The sequence below is a fragment of the Procambarus clarkii genome, chromosome 7 (genome assembly GCF_040958095.1).
Source record: "Procambarus clarkii isolate CNS0578487 chromosome 7, FALCON_Pclarkii_2.0, whole genome shotgun sequence".
NCBI lineage: Eukaryota > Metazoa > Arthropoda > Malacostraca > Decapoda > Cambaridae > Procambarus > Procambarus clarkii.
Window position 1 is genome coordinate 13044467 of NC_091156.1, and position 17500 is coordinate 13061966.

At 43.4% G+C, this 17500-nt stretch overlaps 1 protein-coding gene across 1 annotated transcript in view; it reads left to right on the forward strand.

Annotated features, from left to right (window-relative positions):
• The window catches only part of LOC123761452 (uncharacterized), a 55523-nt gene that overhangs the window by 17534 nt on the left and 20489 nt on the right, over positions 1 to 17500 (forward strand). Inside the window, exons 2-3 of the mRNA XM_069313054.1 lie at positions 6881 to 8267; positions 14394 to 14551. Of these exons, the coding sequence (XP_069169155.1) occupies positions 7199 to 8267; positions 14394 to 14551 (1227 nt within the window). The 5' untranslated portion in view covers positions 6881 to 7198. The remainder of the gene's footprint in view (positions 1 to 6880; positions 8268 to 14393; positions 14552 to 17500) is intronic.

Sequence of the window (17500 nt, forward strand, 5' to 3'; positions counted from 1 at the left end):
ACCTAAATACTGCTAGGTGAACAGGGTCATCAAGTGAAAGAAACTCTGCCCATTTGGGGAGCCGGTCGGCCGAGCGGCCGAGCGGACAGCTCGCTGGACTGTGATCCTGTGGTCCCGGGTTCGATCCCGGGCGCCGGCGAGAAACAATGGGCAGAGTTTCTTTCACCCTATGCCTCTGTTACCTAGCAGTAAATAGTTACCTGGGTGTTAGTCAGCTGTCAAGGGCTGCTTCCTGGGGGTGGAGGCCTGGTCGAGGACCGGGCCGCGGGGACACTAAAGCCCCGAAATCATCTCAAGATAACCTCAAGATTTGTTTCCGCTTCGGCCGGGAATCGAACCTGGGACCTTAGAACTACGACCCTCGTGCGATTTACTTAGCAGAGAGGCCCTCTGTGTGTAATTACCTAAGTGTAGTTTCAGGATGAGAGCTACGCTCGTGGTATCCCGTCTTCCCAGTACTCTTTGTCGTATAACGCTTTGAAACTACTGACGGTTCTGGCCTCCACCACTTATTAAGTTTGTTCCAACCGTCTACCACTCTGTTTGCAAAATAAATTTTCTAATATTTTTTCGGCACCTCTGTTTTCCTAGCTTTAATCTGTGTTTTCTTGTTCGTGAAGTTGCTGGTTACTGGAATTCTTCTCTGTCAATTTGGTCGATTCCTGTTAGTATTTTGTAGGTGGTGACCATATCACCTCTCTTTCTTCTATCTACTAGTTTTGGCATGTTTAACGCCTCTAGTCTCCCCTCGTAACTCTTTGTTTTTCAGTTCCGGAAGCCATTTCGTAGCATGCCGCTGCACCTTTTCCAGTTTATTTATGTGCTTTCTTTAGATTTGGGCACCATACAACTGTGGCATATTCCAATTTTGGTCTCACAAAAATCATGAACAGTTTCTTTAGTATTTCACCAGCCATATAATTAAAAGTAAGTCTGAAGTTGGATAGCGACACATCCGCTCCTCTCACAATGTTCTTTATGTGTTCCTCTGGCGACAACTTACTCTCCAGAACCACCCAGAGGTCTCTTTCTTTATTACAGTTCTGTAATTATTTTCCACATAATTTGTAAGTTGTGTGTGGTCTATTTTCTGTGTTGCCGATTATGCATTCTATAACATGGCATTTATTCGCATTGAATTCTACTTGACGGTCCAAGCACTAATATTATCTAGATCAATTTGAAGGGCATTACAATCGTCTGCGTCTCCTGTCTTCCCCAGTATCTTAGCATCATCCACAAACATGTTTATATAATTCTGTATTCCTTCTGGTAGATGGTTTATGTAGACGATGAACATTACTGGTGCCAGAACTGAACCTTGTGGTACTCCACTAGTAACACTCCTCCAGTCTGATACATTGTCTCTGATTACTACCCTCATCTGTCTGTTTGTCAGAATTCTTTTATTCAAACCAGAAGTCTCCCTGTCACCCCTCCAGCATGTTCCAGTTTCCAAAACAGTCTCTTGTGTGGGACAAGAGACTGTTCTTTTTTAGGTCCAGATAGACACAGTCAACCCAACTACCTCTTTCCTGTAGTATCTCTGTGGCTCTATCAATAAAGCTAAGTAGGTTTGTTACACAGGATCTTCCTGTTCGAAAACCATACTGTCTGTCCGTTATTATGTCATTACTCTCTAGGTCCTCAATCCATTTGGCTTTAACTATTTGTTCTAGTGTTTTGACTACCACGCTTGTTAATCATACGAGTCTATAATTTAGAGCTTCCTCTCGACAACCATTTTTATAGATTGGTACCATGTTGGAATTTTTCCATACATCTGCTAAGATTCCTGTACACAAGGATGTCTGGAATATTAATTGGAGTGGCATGCTCAGCTCAGTTGCACATTCTCGCAGCACCCAAGGTGAAACTCCATCAGGTCCAATTGCTTTATTCTTCCTAGCCCCTTGAGTAATTTTTCCACATCGTCTTGAGATACCTCCATGTAATCTACAGCGTTCTCTGGAATTGGTATTTGGTCCGGCTCTCTAAAATCCTCCTTTTGTACAAACACACTTTGGAACTGTTCATTTAACATCTCACACATTTCTATTTCATTCTCAGTAGTCTCGTTCCCCGTTCTCAATCTCTGTATTTTATCTTTTACATGCAGCTTGCTTTTAATGAATTTATAGAAAACGTCTGGATCTGTTTTTTATTATTCTGCTATACCTTTCTTAAAGTTCCTCTCTGCCTCTCTCCTTTCTGGTGTGTAACTGTTTCTTGCTTGCTTGTGGTGCTGGAATGTTTGTGGGTTAGGCCTCTTCCTAAATAGAACCCATTTTCGTGTCTTTTTCTCTCTGGCCCTCTCACAATTTATGTTGAACCAATCCTGCTTTCTGGTTCTGCTTCTCTGTTTGATGTTTGTTTTGGATTGTGTGAGTGTGTATGTGTGTGTGTGTGTGTGTGTGTGTGTGTGTGTGTGTGTGTGTGTGTGTGTGTGTGTGTGTGTGTGTGTGTGTGTGTGTGCGTATTCACCTAGTTGTGCTTGCGGGAGTTGAGCTCTGCTCTTTCGGCCCGCCTTTCAACTGTCAATCAATAAACTGTTACTACTATTTTCTTTTCACCCACACACATCCAGGAAGCAGCGCGTAACAGCTTTCTAACTCCCAGGTACCTATTTACTGCTAGGTAACAGGGGCATCAGGGTAAAAAAAACTCTGCCCATTATTTCTCGCCGGCGTCGGGAATCGAACCCAAACCACACGATTACGTGTCCTCCTCAGCCTGACCTTCCTCCCCACCCTGACCTTTCTCCCCAGCCTGACCTTCCTCCCCAGCCTGACCTTCCTCCCCCCCAGCCTGACCTTCCTCCCCAGCCTGACCTTCTTCCCCAGCCTGACCTTCTTCCCCAGCCTGACCTTCCTCCCCCCAGCCTGACCTTCCTCCCCAGCCTGACCTTCCTCCCCAGCCTGACCTTCCTCCCCCAGCCTGACCTTCCTCCCCAGCCTGACCTTCCTCCCCAGCCTGACCTTCCTCCCCCAAGCCTGACCTTCCTCCCCCCAGCCTGACCTTCCTCCCCAGCCTGACCTTCCTCCCCCAGCCTGACCTTCCTCCCCCAGCCTGACCTTCCTCCCCAGCCTGACCTTCCTCCCCAGCCTGACCTTCCTCCCCAGCCTGACCTTCCTCCCCAGCCTGACCTTCCTCCCCAGCCTGACCTTCCTCCCCAGCCTGACCTTCCTCCCCAGCCTGACCTTCCTCCCCAGCCTGACCTTCCTCCCCCCAGCCTGACCTTCCTCCCCCCAGCCTGACCTTCCTCCCCAGCCTGACCTTCCTCCCCCCAGCCTGACCTTCCTCCCCCCAGCCTGACCTTCCTCCCCCCAGCCTGACCTTCCTCCCCCCAGCCTGACCTTCCTCCCCCCAGCCTGACCTTCCTCCCCAAGCCTGACCTTACTCCCCAGCTCCCCTGCTACACGTGTGGTGAGCGGGCATTGTTTCCCAGAGGCAAGAAAACTGGGAAAATGAGAAAGGGGAAAAAAATAACAGGAAAACCACCTCAATAACTAGAGAAAAGTGGATATTTGGAGGGAAGTAAAGGAGAAATGATGAGAGTGAGGGAGGTTTTTACAGGCGGTGTTTCCGAGGGTAAGGGGTGAGGGTGTGAGGAAAAAAACTGCAAATATTAAATGATGGAAAATAATTTAACAATTTAATGTTTGCATTCGATCTGCAGATTTATGCCGATAAAAAACCTGAGAGGAAATCATTTGAGAAAAATAGTTAAATGGAATATCTTCGTTAGTAAGAGAGAGAGAGAGAGAGAGAGAGAGAGAGAGAGAGAGAGAGAGAGAGAGAGAGAGAGAGAGAGAGAGAGAGAGAGAGAGAGAGAGAGAGAGGAAGGCAGCAGAAGGCAGGAGGAATCAGAGTGGGCCTATCTTGACTGAATATTGGAAGATTGATGACAGCAACGGATAGCCCGCCTCTGATTAACTTCATAACCTGTACTGGAGGACTCACTGGGAAATACTGCCTTGTTCAGGTGATAGGGAGAGAGGTGAGGGAGAGAAGGAGAGGGGGAGGAGAGGGGGTGAGAGGTCGATTGGTAACTAAATTATTACACAGGTCTTCTCAGTTCTGTTTTAATCCTCATAAGTTTGCATTTAGTTGGGTTAAATTCTAGCAGCCATTTCCAGACCTCTTCTGGAGCGAAGCTACAGCCGTTTGCAGGGTATTAGAGTCCCTCTTTTTCCTGACTGTTCGCATTAGTTTTGCATCGTTTGAAAACATAGATAAGGAGATAACTGCCTATCAGGTCGTTGACCCTTGTGGTACTCCAAACACACACACACGCATATATATATATATATATATATATATATATATATATATATATATATATATATATATATATATATATATATATATATATATATATATATATGCGAACAAGCCTGAATGGTCCCCAGGACAATATGCACCTGAAAACTCACACCCCAGAAGTTGCATATTGTCCTGGGGACCATTCAGGCTTGTTCGCATTTGTGTTCCTCACGTGTGCCCCAAAGAATGAGGTGATTTGGTAAAATGCTATGCCCAAGATTACTATCCGAGTGCCGGCGGTGGGGTGGTTCAAATAGCCTCGGCTATCACCTCATTTTGTCCGGTCGTGATGGTCAAGTGGATTAAGGCGTCTTGTACATACCAGTTGCGTTGCTCCTGGGAGTATGGGTTCGAGTCACTTCTGGGGTGTGAGTTTTCAGTTATATATATATATATATATATATATATATATATATATATATATATATATATATATATATATATATATATATATATATATATATATATATTATAAACTTTAGACACCACCCACCAGTGGGCCTCGAACCCAGAAAGCACAACTACCTTCCAGTAGCTGCCATAACTAGTACGCCTTAGTCCACTACACCAACATCAGACCCCCTAAGACAAGACTTCACTTGTAGTTTAAGCAAGTCAGTGCATATTGCATAGACACGAGAGTTTTCCCACATTGACAGTGGCTTGATGAAAGAACGTGAATTAATCCCTCACCACTCTGGTGCCCTTGGGAGATAGAGAAATTTGGGGTAAATGTCTCAAAATCTCTATCTCTTTTAGGGGTCTGATGTTGGTGTAGTGGACTAAGGCGTACTAGTTATGGCAGCTAGTACGGCTTAGTCTACTACACTAAATATACTCGCCTATACGGTATCTTTATAAGATTGTATAGCCTATCACCTGTGGCTACGTAGGCTTATCCTGATTCCTGCCAAGGGCTATATAGTCGTAATGATTTGGCACAATCTGCTGATTGTGCCAAATCATTACGAAATCAAATCATCCCTTCCCTTGTAGGGACCCTTAGCCTCGAAGAAGAGAATAGGCAGCATCTGGGAAGGACTTATGAGGTGGGTATACCTTTTTGGGTATATTAAATCATGAAATGATTTAAGTAAACAATTTCGCTGATAATAAAGTGATAACACAGTGACATATGACTTATTTCTCATAAACTCGATTCCTGGCCAACACGATTATTTTTTTGCAACGTTTCCCAACGCCTGATACACCTGTTCACCTAGCAAGCAAATAGTCACCGAGGAGTAAGGCAACTTCTCAGGGGTTGCACCTTGGGGAAGCTCATTTGTAGGACTATACTAGAGGCATCAATAGGCCTTAGACCGTTCCTAACTCCCATCTATAGGAAACTGAGGTGAACTCAGACGCCTCATTTCATAAACCATTATATATATTTAACGTTCCATTTCACGCAATTTGGCAAGATAAAATTATTACCAGTTAGAATACTCTTTGAGAGTGCTTTTAAAACAGTGGTTTTACACCATTGTGAGATATTTTATGTTTCAATAGATATTGTGCAGCAGTGGGAGATATTTTGCAATTATAAAATATATTTCACGGCATGATAGGTATTTCAGGGTAGTTGTAGGAATATCATGCCGAGTATATATTTTATAACCGCGGTATATATTTTACGGCAGTGGTGAGTATATTACGGTAAGGGGGGAGGGGGAGTATATTACGGCAAGGTAAGTATTTAACAGCATCAGTAGAAACCCATAGTATAATATATATATATATATATATATATATATATATATATATATATATATATATATATATATATATATATATGTATATATATATATATATATATATATATATATATATATATATATATATATATATATATATATATATATATATATATATATATATATATATATATGTCGTACCTAGTAGCCAGAACGCACTTCTCAGCCTACTATGCAAGGCCCAATTTGCCTAATAAGCCAAGTTTTCATGAATTATTTGTTTTTCGGCTACCTAACCTACCTAACCTAACCTAACATTTTCGGCTACCTAACCTAACCTAACCTATAAAGATAGGTTAGGTTAGGTTAGGTAGGGTTGGTTAGGTTCGGTAGGGTTGGTTAGGTTCGGTCATATATCTACGTTAATTTTTACTCCAATAAAAAAAAATTGACCTCATACATAATGAAATGGGTAGCTTTATCATTTCATAAGAAAAAAATTAGAGAAAATATATTATTTCAGGAAAACTTGGCTTATTAGGCAAATCGGGCCTTGAATAGTAGGCCGAGAAGTGCGTTCTGGCTACTAGGTACGACATATATATATATAAAGAAATCATAGATAAAAAAAGACCCATATAAAACCCACATTTAAGAAAGCCACATACATGAAACCCACACATGTGGAACGGGAGGACGACTGCCACGTGTTTAACTGTCAGAATGACCTCTACTAACATTTATTGATTGTGTGTGTGTGTGTGTGTGTGTGTGTGTGTGTGTGTGTGTGTGTGTGTGTGTGTGTGTGTGTGTATCTTTTACCTTCATAGCAGCTCATTGATTTTATTCTTTTCCAGAAAACAACACCGGATCCCGACGATGGAGCAACATCAGCAAAATACCGGAAAGTGAACATTTCAGTCCGATAGAACCGGTTGTCGTGGATCGTGTAATGTTCTCTGGTCAGTGAAGGACCGCTACGTGTTTCTGTTGAAATCTGGCCTATCAAATCCTTGTTTTATAATGTCTATGCTACCAGGGAGCGTGGCATTCATTGTGTTGTGATCTAGCCAGTCACGAACCATCACAACTATAGCTTTACAACCTCTGGTCAGTTGCAAAATCCGCTTGCATAGTTCCAGCTATACCTGGACAGCTGTAACACATGCATAACAATGTCTTCAGTTCGTGTGCTTTGTGAGTGCATCTTAGAAAATAAAATGAGAACAGAGAGAGACCATAACGTCTCAGCAAATCTGATCGTGGGCGTTACTGAACGTTTCTATAATGTGAAATGCAAGAACATTACGTCAACACAGTATGAAATAAACGCGAGTGACGTTTGTAGTGCGTTAGTGAGCGGAGGACGCGACTCCAGCTCCTTATCACGGCAAAAGTCATTTGAATCGGAGGCAAACTTGAGTAAAGTGAAAGTAAAGAGGAAGAAAGAAATAGAAACCCATAGTATTCCGGAAGGAATGTCACGAAGTGAAGTAGGAAAGATAGAATATAAACTAAGTGATAAAGTGAAAGTAGTTGGTATGAGAAGTGACGTAGCTAGCACGGCAAGTCTCGCGACCCTGGTTCGAGGCGCGAGTGTTGCTCCCTCTGCAGTCAACAGCGAAGTGTATCTGGCAGAGGGCGACCCTGCCATCATGGCGGACAGGCTAAACACGGCGACACAACCTCTGACTCCCGCACGAAACACAAGACTCACGCACCCTCACGCCAGCCAACACTCACTCACACCTGACCTAGTGCCACGCCCCTCCCATCAACAACCAATCCTGCGGCACTCGACTCCTAGCTCAGTAATGGCTCAAAAGAAAGGGTCACCAGCGATCTCATACGACTGTCCTTCACCGGTCCCGCGTCGTGGTAATCCACCAATGTCTCCTCACATCTCGATATCTGGCGCCGAGGCGGTGGACGTGGCAGAGACGTCCCTGAACCCTCTGGCGTCTCTCTCAGCTGGTGTAAACAAGTCTTCCACAGAGGGCAGTAGCGTGGACTTCCAGTCACAGGACGACACGGATTCCCATAGACTTGGTCTGCTATCGTCGACCCCAGCCGGCTCAGTAACACCAGCTGGAGACCTAAGTTCAGCTGGTTTAGTAACTCCAGCTGGACGGACTGCATCGTTCCCTGCAAGTCGCACGTCGCCAGCTGCGAGTCGAACGACTGGACACATACTGGAGGTGGCTGTGCTCCTGATCACGTTCCTCCTGGCCACCCCTGTTGCTGGTGAGTGTGAGTGTGTGAGTGTGAGTGTATGTGTGTGCGTGTGTGTGTGTGAGAGAGAGAGAGAGAGAGAGAGAGAGAGAGAGAGAGAGAGAGAGAGAGAGAGAGAGAGAGAGAGAGAGAGAGAGAGAGAGAGAGAGAGAGAGAGAGACGTAGTGGATTTGATAGAAAAAATATCGGGAGTCAGTACTTCATACAATCAATAGTTAGAAAAGCGGGGTTCAATAGGTTCACCTCGATTCTGCAGGCACAAATAGTAAATACAAATAGTTACACACACACACACACACACACACACACACACACACACACACACACACACACACACACACACACACACACACATACACACACACACACACACACACACACAGAGGAAAATTGGTATATAGAATAAAAAACAAAATTCATGTCCCCAGCCCCAGCACTAAATCCTAAAAGAATGACGTCCATCAGCCTGAAGCAGGGCGCAGCATCACCAACCAAAATAGCAGCAGTAGTTGAGTTAGGCGAGCCGCAGCCCATTTACCCATTAAGTATATTGAGTTGAGCCAAACCCAGCGGGGGCCCCTGACAAAACGCTGCTCTCACCACGACAGACCAACACTATCTACTGGAACGTGAAACCCCCCCCCCCTTCACCGTCCGAAACCCGAAGCCGAAAACAGACTTTAGAATTCCCCGTTGCATGTTGTTCTATGTTTAGAGGTTTTTCCTCGTAAAAAAAAAAGAGTATACGAAACTCCCTTTGGAAATATAAATACTAAAATAGCTCCAGAGATAGAAAAGTGAATAATAAAAGTGATGAACGGGTTATCTTGAGGTTATCTTGAGATGATTTCGGGACTTTAGTGTCCCCGCGGCCCGGTTCTTGACCAGGAATCCACCCCCCAGGAAACAACCCGTGACAGCTGACTAACTCCCAGGTACCTATTTACTGTTAACTAACAGGGGCATCAGGGTGAAACAAACTCTGCCCATCGTTTCTCACCGGCGCCCGGGATCGAACCCGGGACCATAGGATCACGCGTACAGTGTTCTGTCCGCTCAGTCACCGGCTCTAATAAACCAGACAGTTGGTAGTATCTTAGAAGTCGTGCACATTACTCTCTTTTATCAGCTGTGTGGCTACCATATGCTATTCCGGGTCTCTCATGGAGCTTTATAAAACAGTTTCCGCTTCTTGGAGACTTTATTGGTGATAATTTTATCTAATGCACGAAGCGAATTTAATATATAATATATTTATGGTAGTGTGTTGTGGTGGGGTAGTGTTGTAGTGTTATGGAAGTGTTGTAGTGTATTCACCTAGTTGTGTTTGCGGGGGTTGAGCTTTGCTCTTTCGGCCCGCCTCTCAACTGTCAATCAACTGTTTACTAACTGCTTTTTGTTTTTCCACCACACACACACACACCCCAGGAAGCAGCTCATGACAGCTGACTAACTCCCAGGTACCTATTTACTGCTAGGTAACAGGGGGCATTCAGGGTGTAAGAAACTTTGCCCATTTGTTTCTGCCTGGTGTGGGAATCGAACCCGCGCCACAGAATTACGAGTTCTACGTGCTATCCACCAGGCTACCAGGCCCCTCAGGATCGTGTGGGGGTGTTATGATTCAACAAAGACCTAGGTCAACTATGACTTGGAAATAGGGCTATTGATTCACTAAACAGACACAGTGTAGCACGTAGGTCGCTGGGGCGTCGTGAGGGTAGTTTAAACCTAAATAGGTACTCATCTAGTTGTAGTTGTGTTTGCGGGGGTTGAGCTCTGGCTCTTTGGTCCCGCCTCTCAACCGTCAATCAACAGGTGTACAGATTCCTGAGCCTATCGGGCTCTGTCATATCTACATTTGAAACTGTGTATGGAGTCAGCCTCCACCACATCACTTCCTAGTGTCATTTGTCAACCACTCTGACACTAAAACATGAGGTGTGGCTTTGGCTGGGTAAGGAGAAATAGGAGCTGCCTCGTATGGCTACTTCTGTTCTTATGTTCTTAAATTCACATGACTTTTCCCTGTGCTGTGATTAGATTCTGCCTGTGCTGTGATCGGGTCTTGTCTGTGCTCGCTGCTCCAGCACGTGACGGACCGGCCAGACACGATCTATTATTGGGAGAGACTGGAGTGGTCACCGCGATGGTCCGGACCAGTCAACACGCCTCATGTCTGAATATGCAGAGAAATGATCTTTACCGAAGCAACAACACACACACACACACACACACACACACACACACACACACACACACACACACACACACACACACACACACACACACACACACACACATTCAGGAACCTGTACAACTGTTGATTGACGGTTGAGAGGCGGGACCGAAGAGCCAGAGCTCAACCCCCGCAAGCACAACCAGGTGAGTACAACTAGGTGAGTGCACACACACACACACACACACACACACACACACACACACACACACACACACACACACACACACACACAAACACACACACACACACACACACACACACACACACACACACACACACACATACAAACAGAAAATAGGCTACACACAGTCTACAAATTAGGTGAAAAGGCTTGACTCGGGCAAAGAAAGAGATCTAAAGGTGGGTGTGGATAGCAAGCTGGCGTCCGAGGACTACATATAGGACTGTGCGAGACGCCTATACTTCACTATCCAACTTGAGAATGGCTTTTAAATACACGGACGATGAAATACTGACGAAATTGCTCACAACCTTCGCGAGACCAAACTTGGGACACGCAGCGATTGTACAGTGCCTATAGCTCAAAACGTACATCAACAAACCGGAAAAGGTGCAAAGACATGCAACCATATGACTTCTGGAACTGAAAAACAGGAGCTACGAGGAGAGGCTACAAGTGTTAGAGTTGACAAAGCTGGAAGATAGAAAGAAAAATAGATGATCTGATCACTACTTACAAAATATATATATTTTTTAATTATCAGGGGAAAGCGTCAAGCCATTATGACTTTATAGCACTTGGAAAGGGTCAGGATAAGGATTTGGGATGGGACGGTGGGAAGGAATGGTGCCCAACCACTTGGACGGTCTGGGATTGAACGCCGACCTGCCGGAAGCGAGACCGTCGCTCTCCCGTCCACTTCAAGTGGCTGGGGATACTTACAAAACAGTAACAGGAATTAACAGAATTGACAAAAAAGAATTTTTGAAACTTTCAACTTCAAGAACAAGAGGTGTTATATTCACGCTAAGGAAGCAAAGATGCCTAAAAAATATTTGAAAGTTCACTTATGTAAACAGAATGGTAGACGGTTGGAACAAGTGAGGAGGTATAGAGGCCAAAACCGCCAGTAGTTTCCCCAGCGTTATATGACAAGGAGTACTGGGAAGACGGGACACCACGAGCGTGGTGTGCTTAAGGAAATTAGAAAAGGTTCGGTAGTTTGCAGCGAGGTTAATTCCAGAATTACAAGAGATGTGTTATGCAGAAAGTCAAAGAGTTAGTAGAACGGAGGAGGGAATTATCAGGATAAAGCACAAAGTTATTACGACTATACAGCACTGGGAAGGGGTCAGGGTAAGAATTTGGGATGGGACGGGGGGAAAGGAATGGTGCCCAACCACTTGGACGGTCTGGGAATTGAACGACAACCTGCATGAAGCGAGACCGTCGCTCTACCGTTCATCCCAAGTGGTTGGGAAATGAAAAGTCCCGAATCAAGTGAGATGCCATTTTAACGTTGTTGACTCAAAGCCATTCATACAGGCTCCAACACAGAAGAGATGTGGCTGGTTAGCGAGTATTTTACATTGTCCACCAACTACATTCCCTCCATTTAGCGTCTCCACAAGTCGTTCCCTCAAGAATAATCTACCCAGTAAGAGCTGCGATTCGTAACAACCAGATAGATGTTCCCTTTACACGAACACAGCATTCCGACACTCCTTCTATCCGGACGGACTGCATCGTTCCCAGCAAGTCGATGCAGTTCCATGCAATTCGGAGGACTCTGAATTGTGAGGGCATCAAGTCTGCCACCAACAGACACTGTCACTTCAACATCTCCAAAACCTTGTAACCAAATAATTAATAACAAACTATTATTCACGAACAATATAGCATCGCCTCATTGCTACAGACTGATGTGCAACAAAACTGCAACACTTGCTTCCATACTTCAAAGTAAACTAATTAGTAACGTAACTTTTTTTCTTAATAATAATCGACAAAGAGTTGGGCTTAACTTCAGTAGATAAGTTGTATATATAAGGCCCTTTAAATGTATTACTAATTAAGAAAAGGCGTATGATTGTCATATCATAATGATATATGATTGTTATACGCCATAGTCTTCCTAATAATTAGTCAATAGGAAACAGAATAAGAACTTTCTTTTATTATTAACTGTCTCTTATTTATAATTCATTATCAATTTTTTTACCACAGAAATGCTAACCGAAATTACGAAATATTGTTTTAGGAAGAATATACCAAAGTACTGGTTTATAAATAGCTAAATAGGCTGCCAGTTATCATTCTCGAAACAATTTTAACAGTTTTCAAGAACAGCTTGAATGCGTATATGAATGAGGGGTGGATATCTATGGAACCCGCATGGCCAACAGCCCTGTTTGCAGTCCTTCCTAATTCCTATCTTCTAAAATGTATACTATATATCGGTGGTCTTCCATTTTCTACTATCTGTTTTGCTATACATTTTCTTCACCATATGATGTCGTAGCCCATATTTTACTACCTGCTATATTTACTCATTATTTACATGTGTTGTTCCCATTTTTTTAAAATCTACTTATCCCTACGTGATATAATTTGTGGTAGAAAATGGGATATTTTTTCCCCATTTTCTACCACATATAACCCTCACCGTTCTTGTTTACCTCGCCCCCTCACCAGTTCACAAGGAATCCTCCTGTTGTTTACATTTACTCTCACCCCTCTTGCCTCTAGAGCCTCTTTTACCCGCGTCCTTCTCCCTCAGAGAGGCGAGGCGCCTTATCTCTTTGCAACGCTTTTTACTTCATGCCCTTTCGTGAGAGGGGCGAAGGGGGAGGAGGCTAGATACATATCACTCTTGTCTCCTGCTTCCTGAAACGTTATGTCCGCGTGCAGATCCACTCTATTATCTCATTCCCTCCAAAACAAAACTACAGCAGTGTACCACATGCTGTACAGAGCACAGAATACCTTTCTCTAGTGTGACATGTTCATCCTATACCAACATGTAGCCAAGTCTGATAACCTTCAACATCCGCCGTGATCAGCATGTGACCGGATCTCTCTGACTTCTCCTGGCTACTATACCTCCCTAATCTTGCACTAACATCCTTGACCAACATGTTGTTTCTAAGAATAACAGTTGGTTAATGATGGAAATGGAGATAAATCCTAGTGGGAAACCGTTGGAGATGAATATATATATATATATATATATATATATATATATATATATATATATATATATATATATATATATATATATATATATATATATATATATATATATATGTTTGTGTTCCTCACGTGTGCCCCCCAAAATGAGGTGATTTGATAAAATACCATGTCCAAGATTACCATCAGAGTGCCGGCGGGGGGATGGGGAATTAGCCTCGGCTACTATCCTCTTTTGTCCAGTCCTGTTGGTCGAGTGGTTAAGGTGTCCTGTATGCCAGATGCAGAGTGCTCCTGGCAGTATGGGTTCGAGTCACCTCTGGGGTGTGATTTTTCAGTTGCATATATGCCTGGATACCGTTCAGGCTTGTTCAGGCTCATATATATATATATATATATATATATATATATATATATATAATATATATTATATAGGGACGAAGGGACGAAACGTCGTCGTCCCTTCACCTTCTAGTGTGTGGTCTGCTCAACATACTTCAGCCACGTTATTGTGACTCATCGCCTGCGTTGTGTATATATGTTGTGTATATATATATATATATATATATATATATATATATATATATATATATATATATATATATATATATATATATAATCCAATAAACCTGCTGAAATTTCCTTCATTCTTATGTATCCCAAGTCTCCCCCACCCCTTGGGGCATCACCCCAGCCCTCCCCCGTATCCCCACATATGACCCAGGTCTCCTACCTCCCCCACCAGGGCGCTACGACCGAGGGGGCCCGCAGCACAGCATCACCTGGGGTCGAGGCAACAGCCACAGCTCGGCGGTGTTCGGGAACCTGCCCACCAACGTCACCGCCGTCTTGGGCCACCGCGCGCGCCTGCCCTGTCAGGTGAAGAACCTGGGCCTTAAGGACGTGAGTATAGCGGCCTCCGGCGCCCACTGCGGCAGGAGTGTCGGGTCTTGTCTGCCGGGCACCTCCCTCAGGCCCTGCCGCTGTTCAATTTCGTGTGCATCTCTAAGGCACTGTTTAGGCAGTGCTTGGCGTTCAGTAGTCATGCCTGTATATGTTGTGTGTATATGTTGAGCAGACCACACACTAGAAGGTGAAGGGACGACGACGTTTCGGTCCGTCCTGGACCATTCTCAAGTCGATTGTCGACTTGAGAATGGTCCAGGTTGACCGAAACGTCGTCGTCCCTTCACCTTCTAGTGTGTGGTCTGCTCAACATACTTCAGCCACGTTATTGTGACTCGTCGCCTGCGTTGTGTATATATGTTGTATATATATATATTGGCTTGTTTGCTGAATTTGTATGTTCAGGATATTTGTATGTCTAAAATTGTTTCCTTTGTGTTTTCTTTTAATTTCCGGTTTGTTAGATATGTCTTTTGTATTATATTTCTGTGTGACTATTTTATATTAGATTTAGATATGAATTTTAACTCTTAATTTGCTATATCTATTGTTTTTCTCTCTCTTTGTCTATTGTATTTTCTGGCTGTTGCAATTTATTTCATTATGTTTATTGTATTTGAATTAAATAAGTCTATTAAATTTTTGGATGTCTGTTAAATTTATGTTTATTGAATTGATCAATGATTTGTTTATTTAAATATATCTGTTGCACACCTGTTGTACATCTGTTGCACACCTGTTGTACATCTGTTGCACACCTGTTGTACATCTGTTGCACACCTGTTGTACATCTGTTGCACACCTGTTGTACATCTGTTGCACACCTGTTGTACATCTGTTGCACACCTGTTGTACATCTGTTGCACACCTGTTGTACATTTGTTGCACACCTGTTGCACATCTGTCGCACGAGTCTATGTGCATCTACTTCGTATCTCTTCAACAGTAACTTGCTACACCTGTCGTCTCTCTCTAACGGGTTTGGTCAAAATCCATTCATTCATTCATTCATTCATTCATTCAAATTCTGTTTCATTCTTTGACGTACACAGTACACCTTCATACATGCGGTAGACCTCTTCATACATGCGGTAGACCTCTTCATACATGCGGTAGACCTCTTCATACATGCGATACACCACTTCACGTTTTATTTCAGAGCCTTATTGATATATTTATAATCTACATTTTTGTCAAAATTCGGTATGTGTAGCGTATGTTCTCTCTGTCTGTCACCGATCGGCTGTCTGAGGTGACAGAAGAGCAACATCTGTCTCAACATCCGTCTTAACACCTGTCCCAACACCTGCTGTAATCTCTCTCTCTCTCACTACCTAAATGTGTTCCCGTTGCTGTATCCCAGCTCACTCAAACTGAAATTACTGTACCCTAAGAATAAGTCGCATATATTTCTGCATATCATTTGTACTGTTTTGCGGACTATTAATTCCCCGCCCGGTGAACTCCCCCGCGTATATTTCCCCAAAGAATTCCCCTACCGGCATTTTTTTTTCCCCGCTTGTAATTTCATAAAAAGTTTTGCTCGACCAAACATTGTTTACTCGGACAAAAACGCTCCAAACTTTTAACTTAAGATGATGAAGATTTGTGGTCGAACTTGGGGTCGCTCTGATGCCGGTGGCTGCCTACTTCAGGGACTGATTTAGGGAAAGCCATTGGCTGTTGGAGGCCTGCTCTGATTTAGGGAAAACCAAGGGCTGTTGGAGGCATCTTCTGATTTAGGGAAAGCCATTGGCTGTTGGAGGCCTCTTCTGATTTAGGGAAAACCAAGAGCTGTTGAACGCTAACTTTAATAAACAGAACTTTTGGGAATGACAACTTAAGAGGAAGAGAACTTAGGAACTAAGAACTTTCGGGAACGGTTATCTGGTTTAGAAATTTATTTGGAAATGAATAAGTAGGATTTATTTAGAAACTGATTGGGATATGAGTATCTCATTGAATTAAAAATTGATTGGGATATGAGGAGGTCTGATTTAAAAACTGACTGGGATATGAGAAAGTCTGATTGATCGAGAAGATCTCAGACACAATATCAATTTAAAGAAATACAATAACGGAAAATGTCCACACATATATATATATATATATATATATATATATATATATATATATATATATATATATATATATATATATATATATAAGGAATATTAGGAATAAGGGAATACCAAATGGTTTCAACAATCAAAATACGTCTAAAATAGGGCAATTTATCGCTGAAGAAATATATCCAATTTGCTGGTAAGAAACAAAAATATGCGACGTAGAGAATGCCAGATTAAAGATGATATTTGATATAGACAAATGTCAAGTATTACGAAAAAACCGGCTTCGTGGAATATCAGTAGTGACACTATCTGGTTCAGGGAGATGGCTCAGGTGAGAGACACTATCTGGTTCAGGGAGATGGCTCAGGTGAGAGACAATATCTGGTTCAGGGAGATGCCTCAGGTGAGAGACAATATCTGGTTCAGGGAGATGCCTCAGGTGAGAGATACTATCTGGTTCAGGGAGATGGCTCAGGTGAGAGACACTATCTGGTTCAGGGAGATGCCTCAGGTGAGAGACAATATCTGGTTCAGGGAGATGCCTCAGGTGAGAGACAATATCTGGTTCAGGAGATGCCTCAGGTGAGATACAAGATGAGCATCCTCTCATCTGATGCTGTCTCAACCCTCGCCCAGCTCACAGCATCCCTCCCCCCCAAAAAAAAAAATAAAGATTACAACTTAGTTTATCTGATAAACTTTGCCTGTTTTATTTATTTTGGGGGGCTGGGACGATAGAGAAATATTGGATGGGCGTTTGGGATCCTCTCGGACTTAAGTTCGAACCCTCGTCACGGCCCTTGTGGATTTGTTCATTGAGTGGGCGTTGGAGGCTTAGTAAATGGTGTTATGAGGGGGCTGGAAGAGCTAGGCG